This window comes from Aptenodytes patagonicus, chromosome 13 (genome assembly GCF_965638725.1).
Source record: "Aptenodytes patagonicus chromosome 13, bAptPat1.pri.cur, whole genome shotgun sequence".
In the NCBI taxonomy this organism is placed as follows: Eukaryota; Metazoa; Chordata; class Aves; order Sphenisciformes; family Spheniscidae; genus Aptenodytes; species Aptenodytes patagonicus.
The window spans coordinates 2112887-2133283 of NC_134961.1; the positions used below are offsets into that span (position 1 = coordinate 2112887).

The 20397-nt window shown below is 46.7% G+C and overlaps 1 protein-coding gene across 4 annotated transcripts in view; it reads left to right on the forward strand.

Annotated features, from left to right (window-relative positions):
* The first annotated feature begins 537 nt into the window (after positions 1–537).
* PIGQ (phosphatidylinositol glycan anchor biosynthesis class Q) overlaps positions 538–20397 on the forward strand; it is a 32835-nt gene continuing 12975 nt past the window's right edge. For 3 of the 4 annotated variants that reach the window (XM_076350710.1, XM_076350712.1, XM_076350713.1), the window contains exons 1-6: positions 792–854; positions 4958–5658; positions 10903–11034; positions 12234–12354; positions 17753–17879; positions 18876–19029. In XM_076350710.1, coding sequence (XP_076206825.1) covers positions 4985–5658; positions 10903–11034; positions 12234–12354; positions 17753–17879; positions 18876–19029 — 1208 coding nt within the window. In that variant the 5' untranslated portion in view covers positions 792–854; positions 4958–4984. Of the gene's footprint in view, positions 576–791; positions 855–4957; positions 5659–10902; positions 11035–12233; positions 12355–17752; positions 17880–18875; positions 19030–20397 lie in introns of those variants that run through there. The other variant, XM_076350711.1, reaches the window with a different exon arrangement.

The window sequence follows — 20397 nt, forward strand, 5'->3', positions numbered from 1 at the left end:
GGGATAAGCCTGTCCCATCCCCTCCCTTCACATGAGCTCCCAGAAAACCAATCTTCGCCCACCTTATTTCCAATTCTGTGGCACCCAACAAAAACAAAACAAAACAAAACAAAAAACCCCAAACCTTTTCTCTAGCCCACCCCTGCGGGGCCTGCACCCCCCACCTCTGCACCCGCTCTCCCTTCCCACGCGGGACCCCCTCAAGTTGCCCAGCATCCTCCCAAGCTCGCTGGCACCCTCGTGGCCCCAGCCCACCGCTGGGTCACAGGAGGGAAGCTCCCGGGCACCGGCGTCTGCACCCATGGGCCTCTGCCAGGCGGGGGGGCCCGCTGAGGTGGTGGGGATGGGGGACAACCGTGAGGAAAGGCGAGTCCCTGGACTTTGGGGATGGGGGACAGTGGGGTCCCACGAGGAAAGGCGAGGCCCTGCCCTTGCCCCAGGCCCGGGTGATGGCATGCCTGAGGGCTGGGCGAGCTGGCGTTCCTTATCGGCCAGCTCAGCCGGCAGCCCCGCCGCCTCGCTCCCGGCCCCGCGGGAAGGCGTCGGGGCGAGCCTCTGGCGAGCAGCGCTGCCGGGTAAGCCGAGGCAGACCGCCACCGCCGCCGCCGCCGCGGCAGCTGCAGGCCCGTGAGCTGCTCCGGGCCCTCTCCAGGCTGCTGGGCGACGCGGCCTTAAAAACCAGGGAAGAGCGCCGGGCGGGAGAGGGGCACCGGCACCGGGCAGCCCCGCAGCGCGGGCGGAACGCGGGAGCCCGGTTCCCGGCGCCGGCCGGGCCCGCCGCGGTGCGCAGCCCGGCGCCGGCGGCGTCTCCGAGCAACCGGCCCCCGGAAGCGGCCGGCGTGGCGGAGCGGGCGGTAGGCGGCGGGGGCGGCGGGCAGGGCCGGGCCGGGGCGGCGGGGGGAAGCGGGGCGCGCGGGCTTGCCCGGCCGCGGGGGTCTCGCCGGCCCCGCCTGCCCTCAGCGGCCCGGCCCCGGGGCTCCCTCCCCGCCGAGGCCTGGCTGGGGGTGTTAGCCCTTACCGGCTGCTTCAGCCCGGGGATAGCCGGGGCTGGGGGCGGCAGCGCAGCGTCCCGTAGGCGTTGTAGGGGCAGCCCGAGGGCCAGGGGGTGGTGATTAAATCTGCCTTAGACTCGAACGAGGGGTGTCGGGGAGGAGGCATTTCATTGCTGCTGTCTTTCAGCCCGCCCGCGCCCTAAGATCACATTTAAAAACCACAAAAAAAAAAAAAAAACAAACCCAAAACCCAAAAGAATGAGGAAGAAGTCGGTGGGCTTTGCAGGGAGAGAGCCCCGCTCCTGCTCCCCCGGGACAGCCGTGGCCAGCTTGTCAGTGCTTTCTGTATCTATCTCCGGGCCTGGTGGCCCTAAACCCCGTGGAAAGACCTCGGGGTGCTCAGGCGTGGGTTTGCCAAGGGGGCAGCACCCCTTGGCATGGCCGGTGGCGATGGGGCAGCTTGCATGGTGAGGCCGGGACCAGGTCCCGCTGTTCACCTTTGCTTTTCTGTCTAAAATTCTGTGATGAATCAGTCCTGGGGTCCTTTCTTCATTTGTTGGTGGCGTTGATGCATTTTAGGCGGTGTCCACTGTTGGTTTTGCTGCGCCCGAGATCGTGGCGTTGATGCTGTGTGGCATCTCGGGGAAAAGCTGGGGCTTTCCGGCAGAAATGGGCAGATCTGGAAGACTTTAGGCACTTTATGAGCACGGACTAAGCATATTGGCAGGGTATTTCTGTTAAAATTAGCAGCAGTGAAACAGTTGACTGTGATGACATTTAAAATGTCAACTTTAGACTTCAAACGGTCTGTTGAAATGATTAAGGTAGGATGCACGACCAGTCGTGCATTTGGGAATACAAGCCCTGCCGCCTGAGCTTCCCAGGCCGGCTCCCTGGTTGCCACCATATGCCGCATTAACATATGAATAGTTGATAGTTTTCAACTATCGAGATATTTTGTACAGCCTGAAAATTGTATCAGAGTCTTCTCTGCCGTATCTGCAGCAGCCAAAGGACAGATGACGTGCTTAGGTATTATTTAACCTGAGCTATAGCCAAAGTAGTTAACTGCCTAAAACTAAGTTAATTTAAAAGGTTGGGGAAGGTGTAAGAGGAAAAACTCACAAACTAGGGAGGATAAGGATGAGAAGTGTTTCTCCTCCATGAGAAGTTTTCCCGGATGACTGTGGCTATCTTTAAAAAAAAATCTCAGTGAAAAATAAATGTTTGAATTAAGAGTCAGTTGATAATTCTTCTCTGAAATGTCCAATGGATGGACAAACCTTTAAGAAGGACAGTCGTGCAGGGACACTGGAAGTCTCTTGTAGCAATATTCTCAAACAACTGTGACATCCCTTGAGGAAAAAGAAGAATAAAAATTCAACTTTAAGAAGTTATCTGTCCAATATTACTGGTGGTAGCCTTGGTAATTAAAATAGAAATACTGAAAAACCCCATTCAATAACTTATTTTCTTCATTTTTCTCTGGGTTCTTTAAAATATCGAGCTCAATTTCTATTTTTAGAGTATTCAGTTATTGGTAAACTTCACTTGTAAGGTTTTGGTACTGCGATATAGCTAGAATGTTATCACTCTAGCTAAATTTATATTATTTTAAATAATTTCTGAGCATATGCATGTATGTACATTCCCGACACGTTCAATCTGTTATTTTTCCTTTCAGAGCCCCTGTATTGATATGACTTATTTCTTTTTCCTGGGAAGATGTCTGTGGGTCTTACGAGGAAAAAAAAAAGAAAATCCTTTTTCAAACCTAAAGCTAAATCATGAAGCAAATCTCATCTCACCTGATAATGTTTCTTTAACAATCCGAGTTAGGGAAGGAGGTAGGAGAGGCAGTGCAGGGGAGACCGTTTTGGCCAGTGTCCTTGGACAAACTAGAGTCTTTCTAAAAGAAAAGCAAAATGTAGGGGATGGTGTTTATTTCAAACTTTAAGAGCCAACCTAATTAATTGTGTCTGTTAGCTGATTTTCACCAAGGTTTCCTATGTGTGTCAGGAACAGCTCTTTCAAATAGGATATGTGTGCTTTGTCGCCTTCATGGTCTTCCAAAAAAAAAAAAAAACCAACCCACCAAAAAATACCAGGTCTTAGCTATTTCAATAGAAGTGAAAAGGAAGCTTGGATGTCTTGGGTTTCAGTCCATTTGGGTCTAATAGTCATTAACCTTTGTCTGGTGAAAGATGACGTTTTTCAGTTGTACTGCAAGTCTTTGGCCTTTCCCACGCCTGGTGTCCTGCACCCTCACAGTCTCGAGGTGTCACATCTGCCATTTTTCTACCCTTCCTTTGATACATCTTTCTGCTTCCCTCTCCCTTCTGCTGGAGGCTTGCAATCCTTCGGAAACACACGTATTATTTGAGGTTCTTCTGAGATCCTGCTTCCTCACAGACTCCACGTCTCTGAGGTTATCCCCCTGGTCAAGGAGTGAGAGGAGTAAGTCCCTCTGTGGCTTCCAGCTCTCGCTGTGGGCTGGAGGGTCTGTGGGGCAGCGAGGGACAGCGCTCTCTGCCCTCAGCACCTGTGAACGCTGTCTGCTTCCAGCGGCACGCTGCGAGCAGAATCCCTCACGAGCGCCCTTAACGCCTCTTTGGGGGGAAGTGTTGGGGTGTGCTTTGCAGTTTTGCAGTAAAAGGGAAAATTCGGTCCCAGGAAAAAAAACATTACTCCTTGCAAACGCAGCAACTGTGGTGCTTTTCCCGTCGGAGGAGCAAGCTGTGCGCCAAGGAAACTTCACCTTGCTGCCTCGAGGGGCTGACAACTCATCCGTGAGCAGGCATTTCCTACTGCTGAACTTGGCAGCGCTGTGGGGCTGGGAGTAGGTTAATCACTCGCCTTTGCTGCTTCCCCATCGCTGCCTCCATGCCGTAGCAAATTGCCAGGTGCTGAGGTTTACTAGATCAATTGTCCTGTATTAAAAAGAGAGAAAGCCAAAACCACCAGGGACCTCCACGTTGCGCATCCTCTCTACGTGTTATAAATACATTCTGTGTTCCTCTTTCCGATTGACTGGGTCCCTCGCAGAGGAGCCAGCCTCGGGGGCCTGCGGAGTTTTCACATCTCTAACAAAGCACTGAAGGACGGGAAAGGACAACAGGCGCTGGATGCCGACTGTTCTGCGCCAGCGCCCTCCTTACTGCAATTATATTTCTGTTAGAAACCTCCACCTTATTTAAAGAGACATTGTCAACTGCCTCAAAGCTTCCTTTTTGTAAAAGTTACAAAGCCGTTGAGATGTTTTCTTAATGACACAAAGAAAAATATTGTAGATGAAGAACACTGATAAAGCAGAGATGTTTCTCCTTTTTTAGGATCTTGTATCTAACAAATTACTACGTAAACTTCAATCAGTTAATCACTGTAGTCCCTTTTGACAAAATTACCGCTTCTGTTTCCAGATGAGGGGAGTGAGACAAGAGGAGATGAGTGATCTGACCAAGGTTGTTCAGTGAGTTTGTTGCACAGCACAGCTCTGGGTTCCTAGATGGTAAAGGAGACTCTGAAATTACCTGGCTTTATAGCATAAACCACTATTTGATTGTCAGTAATAGGAGGAAATACTCCCCAGAGGCATCACAGTGTGCTACGATGTAGTCCCTTCTCTAGGAAGCGCTCAAGCGCATCCAGTGTCAGATCCAAGATCCGAGGCTGGATGGATTCCTGATCTTGGCTGGTCCGACGGGCTGTGCTTATCAGTGTACCGTCATGAAAGACTGCTCCAGGACTCGGAGAAGGGCTTTGCTGAGAAACTCCAGGCTTGCCACCCCTCACTTCAAAGACTGTAGATTATCAGGAACCTCCTAAATACTTCTCTGATGGCGTTAATGCGAGTGGTTGGACTTATTAAAACTTGTTTGGTCCTCCTCCCCGGTGACTTTGGTCAGCTCAGATTTTCCTTGCATTTAGTCGCCATTCTCAAGTTTTATTTCTGTGTTTATTGGCAGGTGTACCGTTCTTCCAGGATTGCTGCCATGGTACTTAAGGTCTTCTTTCCGTCATGCTGCTCCTCGGCAGAAAGTGGCATTTTGATCGGCCGCTGGATCTCGGAACAGAGCTCTGCTGTTATCCTTGCCGTGGTCCATTTCCCTTTTATTCCTGTCCAGGTGAAGCAGTATCTCAGTGAAGTCCAACGGGTGACTAAAGTCAGTGTTTCTGTGCTTGGCTCATGGAGCAACAGCAAACAGGAGAAAGAAGAGAGTCTGAGTGAGTTCTTGGAAGACCTTGGAACAATATTCTCCCATGAGCCATGGATTCAGATAAGCAAAGAGGGAGGCAGCAAATTCTGGAGCTGTTCTACCCTTCAGAAACACTCTAACAACCCGAAGGAGGAAGAAATCATCTTAGTATACTATGACCAGCGCAAAGTCATGCTTTCCCACCTACATCCCCCTTTGGACACAGCTACCTCCGCTGACCACAAGGCAGACGACGCTTCAAAGCTCTCTGCCATCTTTGACACAGTTGCGAAGAGTAAGATACTGTTCATGACGGACAGATATGATGATGGGCCCATCAAGTTGACCCACTGGCAGTCAGATGGCGTTGAAGCTAGTATCATCGTGGAGCTGATGAAGCAGGCCTCTGTGCCTGCGTGCATGCTGCTGACATTCCTGCTTTCACTTATCTCTGGGATCTGCAGGAGCAGGTGAGTGATGCGACATCGGCCAGCTTACGTTTTGCATGGAAATGTAATTCATGTTTAGGTATTTGCAGGGTTCCTGCTCAACCCCAGTGAGAAATACAGCTGATATGAAATCGTTCTGTTGGAAACAGGCTGCTGCAGAGCTGCTATTGAAGTTTGGGGAGCTCCATTGAAAACGCAAGGCTAAAGGCTCCCTCAAATACGGTAGAGCTCTTCAAGGAGCTGGGAGGTTTTCTGGGGAGGCACCGATCTCCTCCCCATCTGCAGCGGGGGTAGCTCAGCCCCACTTCGGTTTCATCACAGCTGAAACACTGGTTTTCCAGCTATTCCATGGCTGACAGAATGACATGAGGATCTTCTTAATGGCTCGATAGCTGTGACTCCCTACTCCCTGTTTGCTATGAATCCCTCCACGGCTGTGAAACATCAGCAAATCGTGTGTCTAAATCCATCATCTCTCTAACAGAGGGTGGTGCTGCAACCTTGGCACCTTGTAGCAGGTTACAGGGATTGCTGGTCTACATGAATCCGTGGTGAAATCCCGTTGTCACAACCATGAAACCAAATAGGATGCTTCAAATGTAATGTGTGGCAAGTGCTTGCACTAAAGAGGAATTCTGAGCAGATTTGAAGGGGAGAAGCTTCTGCGTATAAAGCTTAATAACACATCTGGTCAGCCTGTCTAGAGAGGTTGTGACAGAGGAGTGTGGAGTTCAGGTTCCAAGCTGCAAGGGGACACTTTGATTGATGAAATTTGGATAACAGCTACTACTGTATTCATGGATAAATCTTCTCAAGTACAGCCTAAGGGTATAGGGAACAGAGTCTTTTAACAGGTTTCCAGTTGTATGATACTGTCATAAAAAAATTACAGTGAAACTCTTCATACGCAAAGATTTTCTGAACAGTTGGGTTACGCATTTTGGTACACAAAGGGAAAACTGTCTGGTTTTGGACTACTCTATTGGAAGAGATTTAGGGTCAAACCCAAACCTGATATCATCGGGGACCACTGGTTCCTGGGACTGCTCTGTAGACACTGACTGTGCGTTAATGGTTGTTAATGGTAACTAAGTCAGAACTTTGTGGTTGGGTAGAAGATTGGGAATCAGCTCTGAAGGTCCTTTTTCTGCCTGTCCGTGGACTGTGTGTGACTACTAACAAACAGAGTGACCCTTTTCTGCGTAGGCACTTGGTCTCAAGGTCAGACTTGCCCACCTTGATCGGCGCTTAGGACTCAGACCAGGCTTAGAGTCAGGTTAAGCTCGAGCCTCGCAGGTCTCCAGAATGCCACAGTCTAAGCATAACTTGGGAGCTCAAGCTCAGTCTGACAGGTTGGGCACAGATAGCTGCTACCCAGCCTATCAGGAGCTATTCTGATTTCAGCTTTTCCTAAGCCCAGTACGGACATTTTGAGCCAGGGCAGCCGCCAGGCTAGCAGCCAGCTGCACGTACCAGCAGGCAGAATGCGAGGCTTGCTGTGCGTAAACCTCGGTTGAACTTGTTCTTAACCTTGGGAGGTAGATACAGGTTTCTTTCTGCTTTGTTTTATTCACCTGTAGTATCAGCATTCTATTTACTGATCTTACGGGTGTTTTTAAAACATCAGTCTTGGAGAACAGAGATTAGTGCCTAGCTTTATAACAAACCTGCGTGACCTTCTAAGTCATTTAATGTAATTTGGTTCAGTTTAGCACGTGATGTGTGGTACAACCTCCTTTGTGCCAGCATACACAAGGCAGGGAGGGTTCAAGATGTCACGTGCAGGTGTCCTTCCAGTCCCCTCCTCCCTGTGCTGGGGCAGGACGTCCCATAAAATAAGATCTAGCAGGTTCTTGCTCCTTCTGGTCACAGGACTTCTTTCTTTCCCAGGTTTTTGTGATGTTAAGGGATAGTCAGCTTTGAAAAGCTAAAGAAAACATCAGTGATGTCCTCCCAGGCTGCGGAGGCTTGGGGCTTTTTTGGATATGCCACTGTTGTGTTTTTGCGCTGGGGAAGCAGGGCAGCAGTGTTAGAAATCTCAGAAAGTGAGCGCTGACATCCGTCCAAGCTTACGGAGCGCTCTCAAGTCCTGTACATCTCAAATTAAGGCATTTCTTCAGCACCACCTTGCGCTAAGGGGTGGCCATTGCAATCCTCCCTTCAGAGGCACTTGCGTGCAGGATTTCCATTACCGCTGAAGGTCTCTAGTGTGCTGTTGGGGCCATGGGGATGATTTAGTATTGAGGCCATAAACTCTGTGTGCTCCTCCTCCTAAAAAAAAAAAAAAAAAGTCCATTTACAAACACCATGACCTCTGATTCCTCATCCAGAAGGGAGGCACTGTTCCTGTAGTTTCTAGCAAGGAGCAAAAAGACAGCCGGGGGTTCTGGTTAACAGAGCTTTAATATTTGCACGTGATCCAGGTTCGGAAAGATTGCTTTTCATCTGGTATCTGAAAAATCCACTCTCACTCCTGGAAAAAAAAATTGAATTGGAAAATCAAGATTTACTCATGCAGGCTATGCTAATTTATTGCTAAGATTCCTTATATTTGGAAATACCCCAAAGATCTCCTGCTTAAATAATGCAATGACACAAAGTCACTGTTTTGGGGGTGGTTTTTTTGGTTTTGGGGTTTTTTTTGTTTTTTAATTTGGTTGGTTTTCCATTGCACTTCTGAAAAATCATTCTGTATACTGTGTGGTAAACAAGTGGGAGCATTTATGGCAACGCACAGTAGATATGCATAGGGGTAGGAGACCACGCAAGAAATATTTTTGGCTTTCTTCCTCAGTACCCCTAGAGATGAGAGTTACCGTAGCACACCTTGCAACTATTATATTGAGCTTTTTGCAGTATGTTTGTATTTTTATTTAAATAAGTATCTGTATGTATTTACTTTCCAAAGGAAGTACGTAAGTGGAATAGAGGTTGTCCTCGTGATGTTAAGTGGAAAGAGAGTCAGTCGTAGCACAGACAAGCACAGACCTCTGACGTGTCTTTTGGGCCCATCCTGTTCAGTCAAGGAGATGCGTTTACCCGTCGCAGGCTGCAGCGGGTGCACATGTTGGGGGGTGCTCCTGGGGGTGAGGCTGCTTTGGAAATCATTCTCGCTTGTGCAAGACGTTCCTCAGGCAGAAGAGAGCAGCAGCCTGTCCTTTCCTTTGACCAGGGGTGTCTGGTAGGTTGGTGACCCACAAGCTAGCTGCCTCTAGCTTGGGGAGTTGTGGAGCAGCAAGGGATGGTGAGAGACACACGTTGCTGGGAGAGGATGGGGAGACTGTCAGCCCAGCGAGTGTTTAGCACAGAGCCCCAGAGCCGTTGCTTTCTACTTGAACTGAGATGGTCTGGCAGCTGTTGGTTTGACCAGTAATTTTTCACCTTCAGCTGTCTGTACATAACCATACAGGCAGAGCATTTCTCCTTCCCCCTTCTTTGCATTTCAACTGCAATTCTCTGCTCTAGCAAAGGTTTGCCACACCAGAATTTGTAACCATTGGGCTAGGATATAATTGGAAGAGAAAACTCATCTGCACTTGCGCCTTGGTGAATCTGTGACCCCAGGTCTTTGAGATCAGTGGCCAGTGCAGTCGCCCCCCGTGTCTTCCCCCCCCGCACAGCGCTCTTTCCTCCGCCGCTTTAGATATCACCTCCTGACAAGTCAGCTGAAGAACAGTGCGCTCATTTGTCTCTAAGGTGGGAGGCTGTAACGAAGAGCTGAGTAACTCGGAGGCCTCAAATTAAGAAGAATGATTCACAGTACACTGCATGTATTTCAAAACCAATGTGTCTGAAATTTGGATGGGGAGGGGAAAGGGGGGGACTTCAGCACTCTGTTTTTTAAGCTGACAAACCCTGCACGAAGGATGGTTGAAAGGGCTCAGGAGGATGGGGGAAGAAGGGGATAGCAACCACAGTGAACCGAGCAGGATTTTGAACCAGCCATACCCTTGCGATTTGTGTAAAATGTATAAATAGCAGCCGGAGCCCCAGCCTGCCCGTCCTGTGTTTTATCCTGGCCAGTCCTGAAGGCACTCCGCTGCTGGCCAACAGGCTGAAATCCTCCAGATGAAATCTGGGGGAGGCACGCACACTGTGCAGGGAGGTCTCCAGGCCACGCTCATTAATGATCCAAACAGCTGTACAATTTCAAAAGTGAAGCAGGATACCAGGATTAATTTTAGGGTTTGGAATGAATGTAAACTGAAGGAACATGCCAAAGCAGTAAGAGAGAGTAGGTGAAGGAAGTGACTAAAAGTGAACGTAGATTCCTGGACCCTTAATAAGAAACAGTGAAACACTGTGAAAATAGTGAAACAGCCATTGTGTACAGGAAAGAAGTGATCCAAATTATGTCCACATCAGAATTTATTCCCCACGACAAACATGGTGCTTTGTGTTGCTCTACCGCTACTGTGCATTTTTTGACCAGCCTGCATCCAGTGGTGTCATTTTTAGACTACACAAATCACCATTGTTCCTTTCTTTATATGTTGTGTGGTAATAAAAGTAACTCCCAAAAATAATTGAGCACCATTTAGTACTTTTCTTCTGAGTCATAAAAAAAGAACTGTGTGAATATTTCCTCCCCTACAAGCCTAATGTGGAAGTTAACTTTGAAACCTAATTAAATGCTAAATGTCGTGTTATCTACATGATGCTGGTCACCCTTGGCAAGGTGGTGGAGAGAAGACAGAAATGAAGACCCTGGGAAAGGAATTTGGAAGTAATAAAGAAAAATGTCAAGTGGAAGAAAAAGAAAAGAAGGGCAAAGGGGCAGAAACTGCAGGGAGAACACAACTGTTTGTTATACCAAGCTCACACTAAATAGAGACTTGTGATTAGTAATATTGAGATTTGTGAAGCAGTTGCACCATGTTGTGTTGTTGCGCTGTACGCACAACTGCCTTGACTCCAGTCTCCTGGAGACTTAGAGCAGTGTGCAATCCCAGTGATGTATCCCAAAGCACAGGGCAGAGTCGGGATTGCGTTCTGGCTTCCTTGGAAGAGCGAGGCACGTGGTTTTACAGAATGGAAAGGAGAGGTTGCGTTGTTTGCTTTAGGTGTCTTGATCTGGAAAGGCTGCCTTAATTCTGTTAACCTTTAAGAGAGTAGTTAACATCTAATATTCCTTAATGATAATATGTTGACACCGTCTCTGGTTGCACAACCTTAATTTTACACTGAATGTTTTGCATGGAGTTTGTACGCTGGACAGCCTGCTACATGGCGAAAGAAAAAGGGGACATTCCCATGTTTCTGCAGGGTGCTGAAGTTTTGGCCTTTGTCTTTCTTATGGAGCAAACTCTCCACTTGTGAGCAGCTGGGACATCGCCTGCAGCACCTCCAGGTCATCAGCAGCAACAAGAAGGCTCAAACCCAGACTCAACTAATGAGGTATGGAGTACTCATAAAGTCATGCACGCCTTTGCTCTAGCCCTGTCTCCTCTGGGCAACCCAAGCCATGGATCCTGTGCCCGCACAGCGCTACGGGGTCCTCACTGCACCATGTCATGTTGCCTCACTTGCTCTACTCCCTGCTAGTTTGCAGATCTTTACTCTGCGCTCTGTTTATATTAATTATGCCTTTTGCCAGAGATATGCCTTTTTCCCTAGCCTGGGAAAGGCAACCGGGATATTGCCCACAGAAAGCTTGTACTGCACCCATATGTGTAGTGCTTTGCTATCAGTACTCCCACAAGCTCATTGCTCTCACACATGCTGTGGTTAACCAAAAGCTGCAATCGGTATTCAGTGGCACTTTCCATAAGAGCAGAAAGGTTTAAATGCTCCCCTCTTTCACCCACTCTTTTGGGGAATCTTTCTTGCAGTAACTGGAGACCAGAGACTCCCAACAGCAGTAACAAAGTCAATGTAACAGAAAAAGCGAACATGCAGCACAGTGAGCGGAACAGGGGGAGGCAGAGATCTGAGACAGATATTGAATGCCCTACGGCCATTACACAGCGAGTCTTGTTCTGTGTGGTTCTCTGATCCTGCAGTAATAGACTCCCAGGGAACACTTAAAATAGATTAGCAGATTTGAAGGCCAAAAGTAACTGTGATTGTTTAATCTGATTTCCCGAATAACTCACGTCATGGAATTTCATTCAGAAACTCTAGCAGTGAGGGGGCAGTTCAGCAGCCCTTCTGGGTATGTTTATAAACCCAGAAACACTGTTTATGGCATCGACTAGTGGTTCAACTAAAGTATACTTCTTGGAAAGCCATCTGATCTCGACGTGGCTACTCCGAGTGCTGGTGCCCTTAGTATTGGTAAATCTCCCCCTGAGTATATTTACATACACACACTTTGTCTAACATTCCTCTTTGTAGCTTCAATCCCACTCTTCGCTCCCCTTATTAAGAAAGGTTTTGTGGTGTGGCAGGCTCCGAGTGGCTCCGTGTTTGGCCACAGAAGTAGCAGCACGCCAGTGAAAGTCAAAAGATGTCTACACCGCGTCTCTTCAGTAAATTGTCCTGGTGTCCCTAGGACATTAAAAATGCTATGTAAGTGAAGCCGACAAGTGTCATTGAAACATTAAACGCCATCCCTCCTTTTGCTCTAACTCTGTTTCTCTTTATCCTGCATGCAGGAAAGCCAACATCTTTGTCTCTCTGCTGATTGATGTGGCTCTGGGGATACTGCTAATGTCCTGGCTGTACAGAAAGAACCGAATTGGTCACCTTGCTGACACTCTGATCCCCGTGGCTGATGTAAGTCTGGCCAGAGATGTTCCTCTTTCACCTGCTGCGGGTACTAACCAGCTGTTGATGCCTGGGGTAGTTGTAAGGAGGCGATGCCTTACGCATAAGGATTTCAGAGAGAGTCCTGTCTGAAGCCATTGCAAATTAGGTCTCCTCAAGAGCAGTGAAATCTTCAAATCAAGCCTGCTGGGACTGCTCAAAAGGAACACAGCTCTGCTTTGCATGTGCAGTGAATAGTAATTAGATCTGTTTACCGGAGGGCTGCTCCAGCTCCTAAAGTAACAATTATGGCTTGGACAGAGCTCTGCAGCTGCAGGTTGAGTGATTATCAAGCCAGAATACTTTTATTCTGGAGTCGACAGGAAATGTCCTCAAGTTGTTGCAATATGGGGTGTTTGGGGGGGGGGAAAAAAAAAAGCTATAACCTGGGTTGAATCTGATAAACTACTGAAAAGTCAAACTTGATAAGCAGTGCAGCTGTGCTTGTGAAGAAGAATTTCATGGGGAAACCCAAAGGCGTTAGCTAGTCAGGATACAAACACCTGAAATCCTGTCTAAGAGCTCTGGTCTACAGATGGTAAACTAGGAAAACTTGCTGTGTCCTGTGATTTTCTCAAACATAACTCCTCTTGCCCACTAAGATCCCTCGGCATCAGCATAAATTCATGAAGAGCAAGTATGACTCATACTATCCTGCTTTTCTGGTGGCTCATTTTAGGTGCAGTACTCCAATATATCTGTTTAGTGGCAGTAAGGAACATATAATGTAATTCAGAGGCTGGACACCAGACCACTAATCTGAAGTTAGCTCCATTTTAAGAGCTTCTGTGTCTTGGGAATACGTGTGCAGCCAATGTTGAGCACTGTCATGCAGCTGCACAGCCTAATCCTTTCTCTGCCCGCTTTCCTTTCATTTCTGGGAGAGAAGGTGGATCTTTCCATTGGTTTCTTTCTAGCAGCTGGAGAATGTCCTCTCTTTGCTCTTTCTCCAGCTTCTTGGTCGGGAGGAATTTTATTCTGATTAAAGAATTCCAGCAGCAATTTATTTTCCCTACTTATTCTGTCTTTCTTGGGAAGAGCCCACGTTTCCCTTGATGATGATCTGCTTGGTCCACGTCTAACCTTTTAATTGTTATAAGCCATAGGTCTCTGATCATTCTTGTCCATGCTGTGCTTTCAGAAAGTGTGTATGGAGTGTCCAGCATAGCTGTGGCTCATTACTATTGCTATTTTTTTTATCTTTCATGGTCAAACTTTTAAGGATTGCATGTTTTAAGGATTGCTGCAGACACTACTCAGCAGCAGTGGTGGGGTAGAAAGGACCACAATTCTTGCAATACACTTGCTCTTGTATTTGAGCTATACACTAAAAATATTTTTCTAAGTCTTATTCCTAAGTCTTTTCTCTTACAGATATTTCAGCTGGAGAAGTTTAAGTTCTCTAGAGCTCTCCCTGTGGGACTACTGTAAGAGTCCAGCTCTCAGAAATCTGGTTTCTTAACAAGTCTGCAAGGAAGTGGCTTTTGGCTGCGTTCCTGTTTGCACAGGTGGCTCCAGGAGGGGTTCCATCTGCCCAGTGTCTTTGGCAGATGGACGCTCTCCGTGCTCAAGGTGTATCCGATCCTAGCACCTGTCCTGGAGAGGCTTGCTTGTGAGAGTTGCTCGTTCGTTCCTCTTTCAGTAACTTAGCTCATCTGTCACTCAACTTACGCACCATAGTGTCAGTTATTTTCACCATGTCTCCTACGTGTGCGGACTTCATTACCTTGGTATCACGAAGAGCTGTTTACTTACTTTCCTGGAAGTGTTAACTCCTTCATGTGTGGGTGGCCTCGTAGTCAGTTGGTGCCTGCCTTCTCTGCAATATCTCCAAGCTTATCAGTTCAGGCCACTTACAACTCTTCTTACTTTCCAGCCTTACTTTCTTCTTTCAAGTGTATTAGATTGTGGACGTAAAATCATTTGGAGTCCTTTTACTGCCTTCGGTGGGCATTGATTTATATGCATTATGTGCAAGCCTTAAAAAATGCAGATCTGAGCGATCCCAAAATATACCAATGACTTCAGCATTTGGTGTGCAAGCCAGCACCGCTTCTTTTCCAGTATGACAGCAAAATCTCCCCTTAGCCATTCAGCAGTAGGTTTCCTCTTTGCTGCTGAGTGTCCATCTGGTACGCATTATTCCCATCACTTGGGCTTTCTCAAGTGCTTATGTGTTGCCAAGTTCAGTAACGCAAACTTTCCCATGTGCAGAATGAGTTACTCTTCCTTCCCTACTGCCCCTTGCTGTTTTGCTTTTGATGTGTCCCCCAGATCTGACGACGGCATTGACCTTACATCTCTGCATCTGTTAGTAAATAGAATATTATATATATTATAATAAGATTATTATATATTATAAGGTTATATGCATAACCTTATTTTAACCTTATTGATTTGATTGATTTTAATATTGACAAACTAACCTTATATAACGTATAACCTTATTGGTTTGATTGATCGATTTTAATATTGACAAAATCATAGCTGGGGGGGAGGGGGCTGGATGCAGTGCTTTTTTTTTTTTTTTTTTTTTTTTTCTTCCTAGCAAACATCTCTCTGGAAGGAAGCAGATGCAGGTAGGTTATTTTGGCTCTCAATGACTGCCAGGGTCACAAGCTCAGCCTGCTGACGTGAGGATCGAGCCGTGTTCCCTATCCATCATTCGTCATCCCCTGATATAATGGATCTCAAATCAGCACTTAGCTAGCAATTGTTGATGATGCACAAGACATCATTGACTGCAGCTCCCACTTTCACAGCTTGATGAGCTGTGCTGTGCTGACTGTAATAACAAGTTGCTTTTGTCAGTAAATGAGGCAGATGTGATTCAGAGACACCTAGGGAGTAACTGGCGAGTAGCTGTATGCGATACGAAGGGCTGATTTTTGTGACAGGCTTTCAAATCCAAGAATGGAAAATGTGAATAATCTTCTCTCTGTAGGTGCCCTCACAACTCCTACCCTCCTCCTTCTTCTTGCTCCCACCAGGCTTCCCAATGGTTGTCCTTGTTTTTGCCTTCCACAAGACAGCCTTCTTTCAAAAATACCTGATTCAAAGTGCTACATTTGTCTGTTTTAAAAAGAACTGTTTCTAAACCATCTTCTTTTTTTTTTTTTTTTTTCCCTCCTTCACCTCTTTCATCCTTGCTGATGTCTCTTTTTCTTAAGCTGTAATCTCTTTGAAACAGTTAAATATTTATCATAGATCATGCCTCCAAAAATGTTACTGGGGCTTAGAGATAATTGGATATAAGTTCCTCTTCAGTCATGTTCTGCTAATCCATAAGCAAAGCAAGCAGAGAGGACACTTCCTGGAAAATATTCTTAGATGTTAATTTGTAAAATAGTATAACTTAAGAGCCCTAAACACCTGCAACAGACACAGGGCAAATGCATATGGAGACTAGAAAGAAGAGCATGACAGTAAAGAAAATATTTCCACAGTGATCTCATCTAAACCGTGTCAGCTTTAGTCTCCAGTTTGGTAATGTCCCTACACCCCTTTTTGAAACACTCCCAATTCACTGTATCTTATTTATTAATACTGGCCACATTCAGTATTCATGACTGCAACAGGAGAATTGGACTCCCAGTCACCTTTTCTGATTCTGCTTGCTATTGATCAGTCCTAAAATATCTGGCTGGAAAACAACCTGCAAGGTTATGCCTTAGGACTGTGTTTTGAAATGCCTTGCCCAGCTAAATAACGGCAAGCTAGGGCACCTTCCCAGAGCTACGTGCCCCTGTCAGAATTTAGTAGCACCTCTGGGACTGGCAGCCTCCAGAAGTATTCAGTGCTGAAAAACAGCCTTGCTGAAGGACTGCTTTCAAGCATTTAAATATTTCATTAAAATCCCTGAATGCTTTTTCTAAGTTACCAGTCCAACACTTTAAATATTAAAAACAGTCTATTTATAAAGTAGCTAACACTTCTCAGCCACAGAGGTAAGAACCGTGGGTTCAAATCGCTTCTGACTTGCAGTGAGACAGAGGGAAAATGAATGAAATAAAAAGGCAATCCTTTTGGATAAGTTGAAGATGGAGCCCTTAATTTTGCCACTACACTAAAAGTAAATGTTTACAAACTCATTTTGCAAGGATCCTGTCAGTTAATAAATAAAACGGAATCACTCCTCAGAAATAATTTCCCCTTAGGGAAATTATCCATATGAATGATGGGGAAAGTAGGCTACAGTGCAGCAGCTTCGGGTAGCATGTCTTGATCCTTCTACACGTGCACAGTTTGCAGTGCAATTCACTTGCATGGACTTGACTACAAGTGGGATTTTCAGAGGTAGAAGGCTTTTACTCACAATCTCTGTTCATACGGGACAGTGTGAGAGGTCGCTTCTTCCAGGTGTGTTCCCCCCCTGTTTGCTGGAGGTTACTACTCTCCGCTACCTCAATTCACAGCCTGGTAAATAGACTTCACCGCTGATTTCAGCTTAGGTGAGTAGGTCAGGTGCAAACTGCTGAGGAGCAGAGCATCCCCTTCTTCTGCCCTGCCGACTGCAAGGGGGACCTCTGGCAGAGTAGTGGGGTGGAGAGAGAAAATCAGTAAGTAATATCAGCCTGGGATTAAATCACCAGAAATTGTGAGCCAAAGCCTTCAGTGATTTGGGGACGAGCTCCATTAGGCTTTTTTTCCTCAGTGTTTCAGAGGGCTTCTTTTTTACTGGGATGCCATGGATATCTCTCTGTGACGCCTGCAGAGAGGCAAGATAGTGGTAGGCAAGATCAGTGCTAAACAGCATGGTTAATCTTGCCTAGTACACCACAGAGTGTCAAGAAAGTTTGTTTGTGTATGAAATACATTTATGTATTTGTGTTTTCTACCCTGCTGTAAACACATACAGGTTATTTGTAAAAATGCACTTTTTTTGCCCATGAGCGCACTGCCATCTTGCCCCTTTTAAAATCCTGACAGCCTTCCCCATAGTTAGATTACTTGCTCAATTCAGACTTTTCAGTTGACTGTCCAAAGAAGTCGATTTGCGCACCAGCATTTGCCGCCTATTTCAAGAACTCTCGTTACACCAAGAAATCATACCGTGCAAGTCTACCCGAGATGGCCATGAACAAACGCTAGGTTTGTGTTCCCAGCACTGTTCCACGTTTAAGCAATTCGGCTTCCTCTCTGCTGTTATGTTTGGGTTCAGTAAAGAGACACTTGTCAATAAAGGTGCATTTCTGATTTAACTAGTTGTCTGTAAAGTAGTAGTTTGGATGGGGGTTTTTTCCCATTGGTTTGAAGGGTGTGGTAAGGTAAGAATACTTTGCGGGGGGGCATCTTGTACAGTACACTGGACCTGTTCAGTGTGGTAGCAGTCTTTTATCTCAGGTGTCTTGCTTCCATGTGTTTATAGCACGTAGCTGAAGAGCTCCAGGACCTGCTCCAGTGGCTAATGGGAGCGCCAGCTGGACTGAAAATGAACCGAGCTTTGGATCAGGTTTTGGGCCGCTTCTTCCTCTACCACATCCATCTTTGGATTAGTAAGTGCAACTGTTTAACTTTTCAGCCTCCCTTTTCATCTCTTCCCTCCCGAGTGTTTAATGTTTGCCTAGAGGTGAATAATGAATCAAAATGCGCTACTGCAAGTACAAACTTGTCTGTGAGTCTTCCCGCTGTGGGAACCCAAGCCAAAGTTGGATTCCCACACAAGGAAGTCATGCATATTAAATAAAGTGCTTGTACTGATGCTTTGCAAGAAGTGCAAATCACGACAGAGCTTACTTCTTGGTGCCATTAGTGGTGAGTGTCCAAGGGAAGGCTTTAGGTCTTGCGTAGGCTTTCACAGTCTTTGCCCTGTAAGAGGCAGCTGATAGGACAGGGATGAGAAGCATGCTCTCGGGATGCAAATGCAAACTCCGTCTTGTCACTGACTTCAGCTTAGTGCAATTTTGTTATTTCAACACACCCCTGTTATCCTTGATAAGTGTCTTGATGAAGGAGCATAGTCATGATGGACGTGAACTCCTCAGTTATTATACTGATTTAGTGGGCTCAGCAATCAAGTATGGTCTCGTTTCTGTGACTTTGCTCCACCTTAGTGATGAAAGAGACTGTGTGCCTCCACACCATTTTATTTTACAAAAGCCATATGGGATGGCTTTTGTGGGAATAGCAAGAAGAGGAGAATGGTTGTAGTAAAGGTTGATGTGTGCAGTTAAAAATGTAATTAGGAACCTGGACACAAATCTAGAAAAGCAAATCACATGTGGAGCAAGGTGATTGCTCTGTTTAAGCTGAGCATGTCCTCCCCTTCCTCACAGAGCTGCCACACCTGGAGAGAAACCTAGGGGGAAAGAGAGTTTTTGTTGGCCCTCCTAAACAGAAGACAGCATCTAAAGGAGTTTTCCAGTTTTACTTCCATGTTTTTGTGGCTATGATTTCTGGAGCAATGTTCTAAGGCATGGATAATCAGTCTTTTGAGAGTGTCAGCAGGAAGACATCTCAGTCAAATGCTGACACTCTGCAATGTCCACTAGGCTACATTCACCTGATGTCCCCATTCATTGAGATGATCCTCTGGTACGTCGGTCTGTCGGCTTGTCTGGGCCTGACCGTGGCTCTCTGCATCCTCTCTGACATCATTGCGCTTCTGACTTTCCACATCTACTGTTTCTATGTCTACGGAGCCAGGTGAGTTGATCTCTCTTGATTACGTCTTGGGTATGTTTGGAGAGAAGGGCCACTGAACACTCAGGGCACATGTTTAATTTGTGGAGCATTCAGTCCTGGCATAGTTCTCTTGAATTCACAGTTTAGCCAGCAGTTAATGCATTGCATTCTTTTATGCACGTGGAAGTGATGGCTGCAGCAGTACAAGCAACCTGTCTTTCAGTTCTCCTGCATTTAAACATTTATTTATTGTGGTAGTGACCTTGAAAAATAAAACTACATGATAGGCAGAGGACAAGAAAGCAGTTCACCCTATCCCTTTGATTCAACCTTCTAGTACTCTCTTCAGTTGCACTCTACCCAGTAGTTTTGAGGGGAACTGGAGGAGAGGAGGAGGAAGGGGAACCCTTGTACTTCTGGAAAAACCCCGAAGTCCCTGCCTCTGCCCTACTTCAGAGGTTCTTGTCTGCACTGTGGAGCACAGATGCCAGGTTTGGGGTTAAGCATGGCTGTGACACCATCCTGGTGTCATTGTCTGGACCTACTGGAGGGCCCCACAGGCTGAGAGCCAGGCGGAGACTCTGAGGGAGTGTGTGGGAGTGCAGAGGGCTTTGGAGCACGTCCAGGGCATGTCGGGGTTACTGTGCAAATGGTGCCCACCAACGTGCTCTGTTCCTGCCCTCCATTAACACGTCCTGCAGCAAGGCGTCACACAGGCCACTGGAGGATAGCTGCTCTTGCCAAGGAGATGAGAGACAAGGTAATAAATAAAGAAACTTTTGGCTTATAAAGTACAGAATGGTCATTGTTCCTCCCCAGGCTGTGAGCAGAGGGCTTTACATTGCAAACAACAGAAGAAATAGTAGAACTTTAGTTATGGGTAGCTTAGGGGATGGTTAGAAATGTTGAGATACGGTTTATGAATCAGTTCTGTTGTGAGCATAGGGCTTACGCCCGAAATCAGTAATGTCAGTAATGGGGAGTCTCTTCCCAACACCTCTAATTACTGGAATTTCTGTTTTGGGCTGTGAGGAGTGGCCTTGCTCCTCCTAATTGTGCAGAGAGTGGAAACAAGAAAAGCATTTTCTCAGCTGATTGGTTTTCCCTTGTGAGCTGCAGGGAGCCAGTCTACCTGCCTTGGCTGTTTGTTAGAAGTATAGAGCAGCTATATGTTATCTTGCCGCTGGCACCAAATTGCCCCTGCTGTGCCAGGTGCCCCCCGTGGAGAGTCAGAAAGGGATAGCAGTCACCCACATCAACACGGCCACCACAACACCTTGCGTTCCTGCAGCTGGCGGAAGAATTTGCTGGTTCAGGTGCTGGTGAAGCCTGAGATCCCCTTCTGAAACAAACCGCACGGTGAAACGAGAACGGGCATGTGTGTGCAGG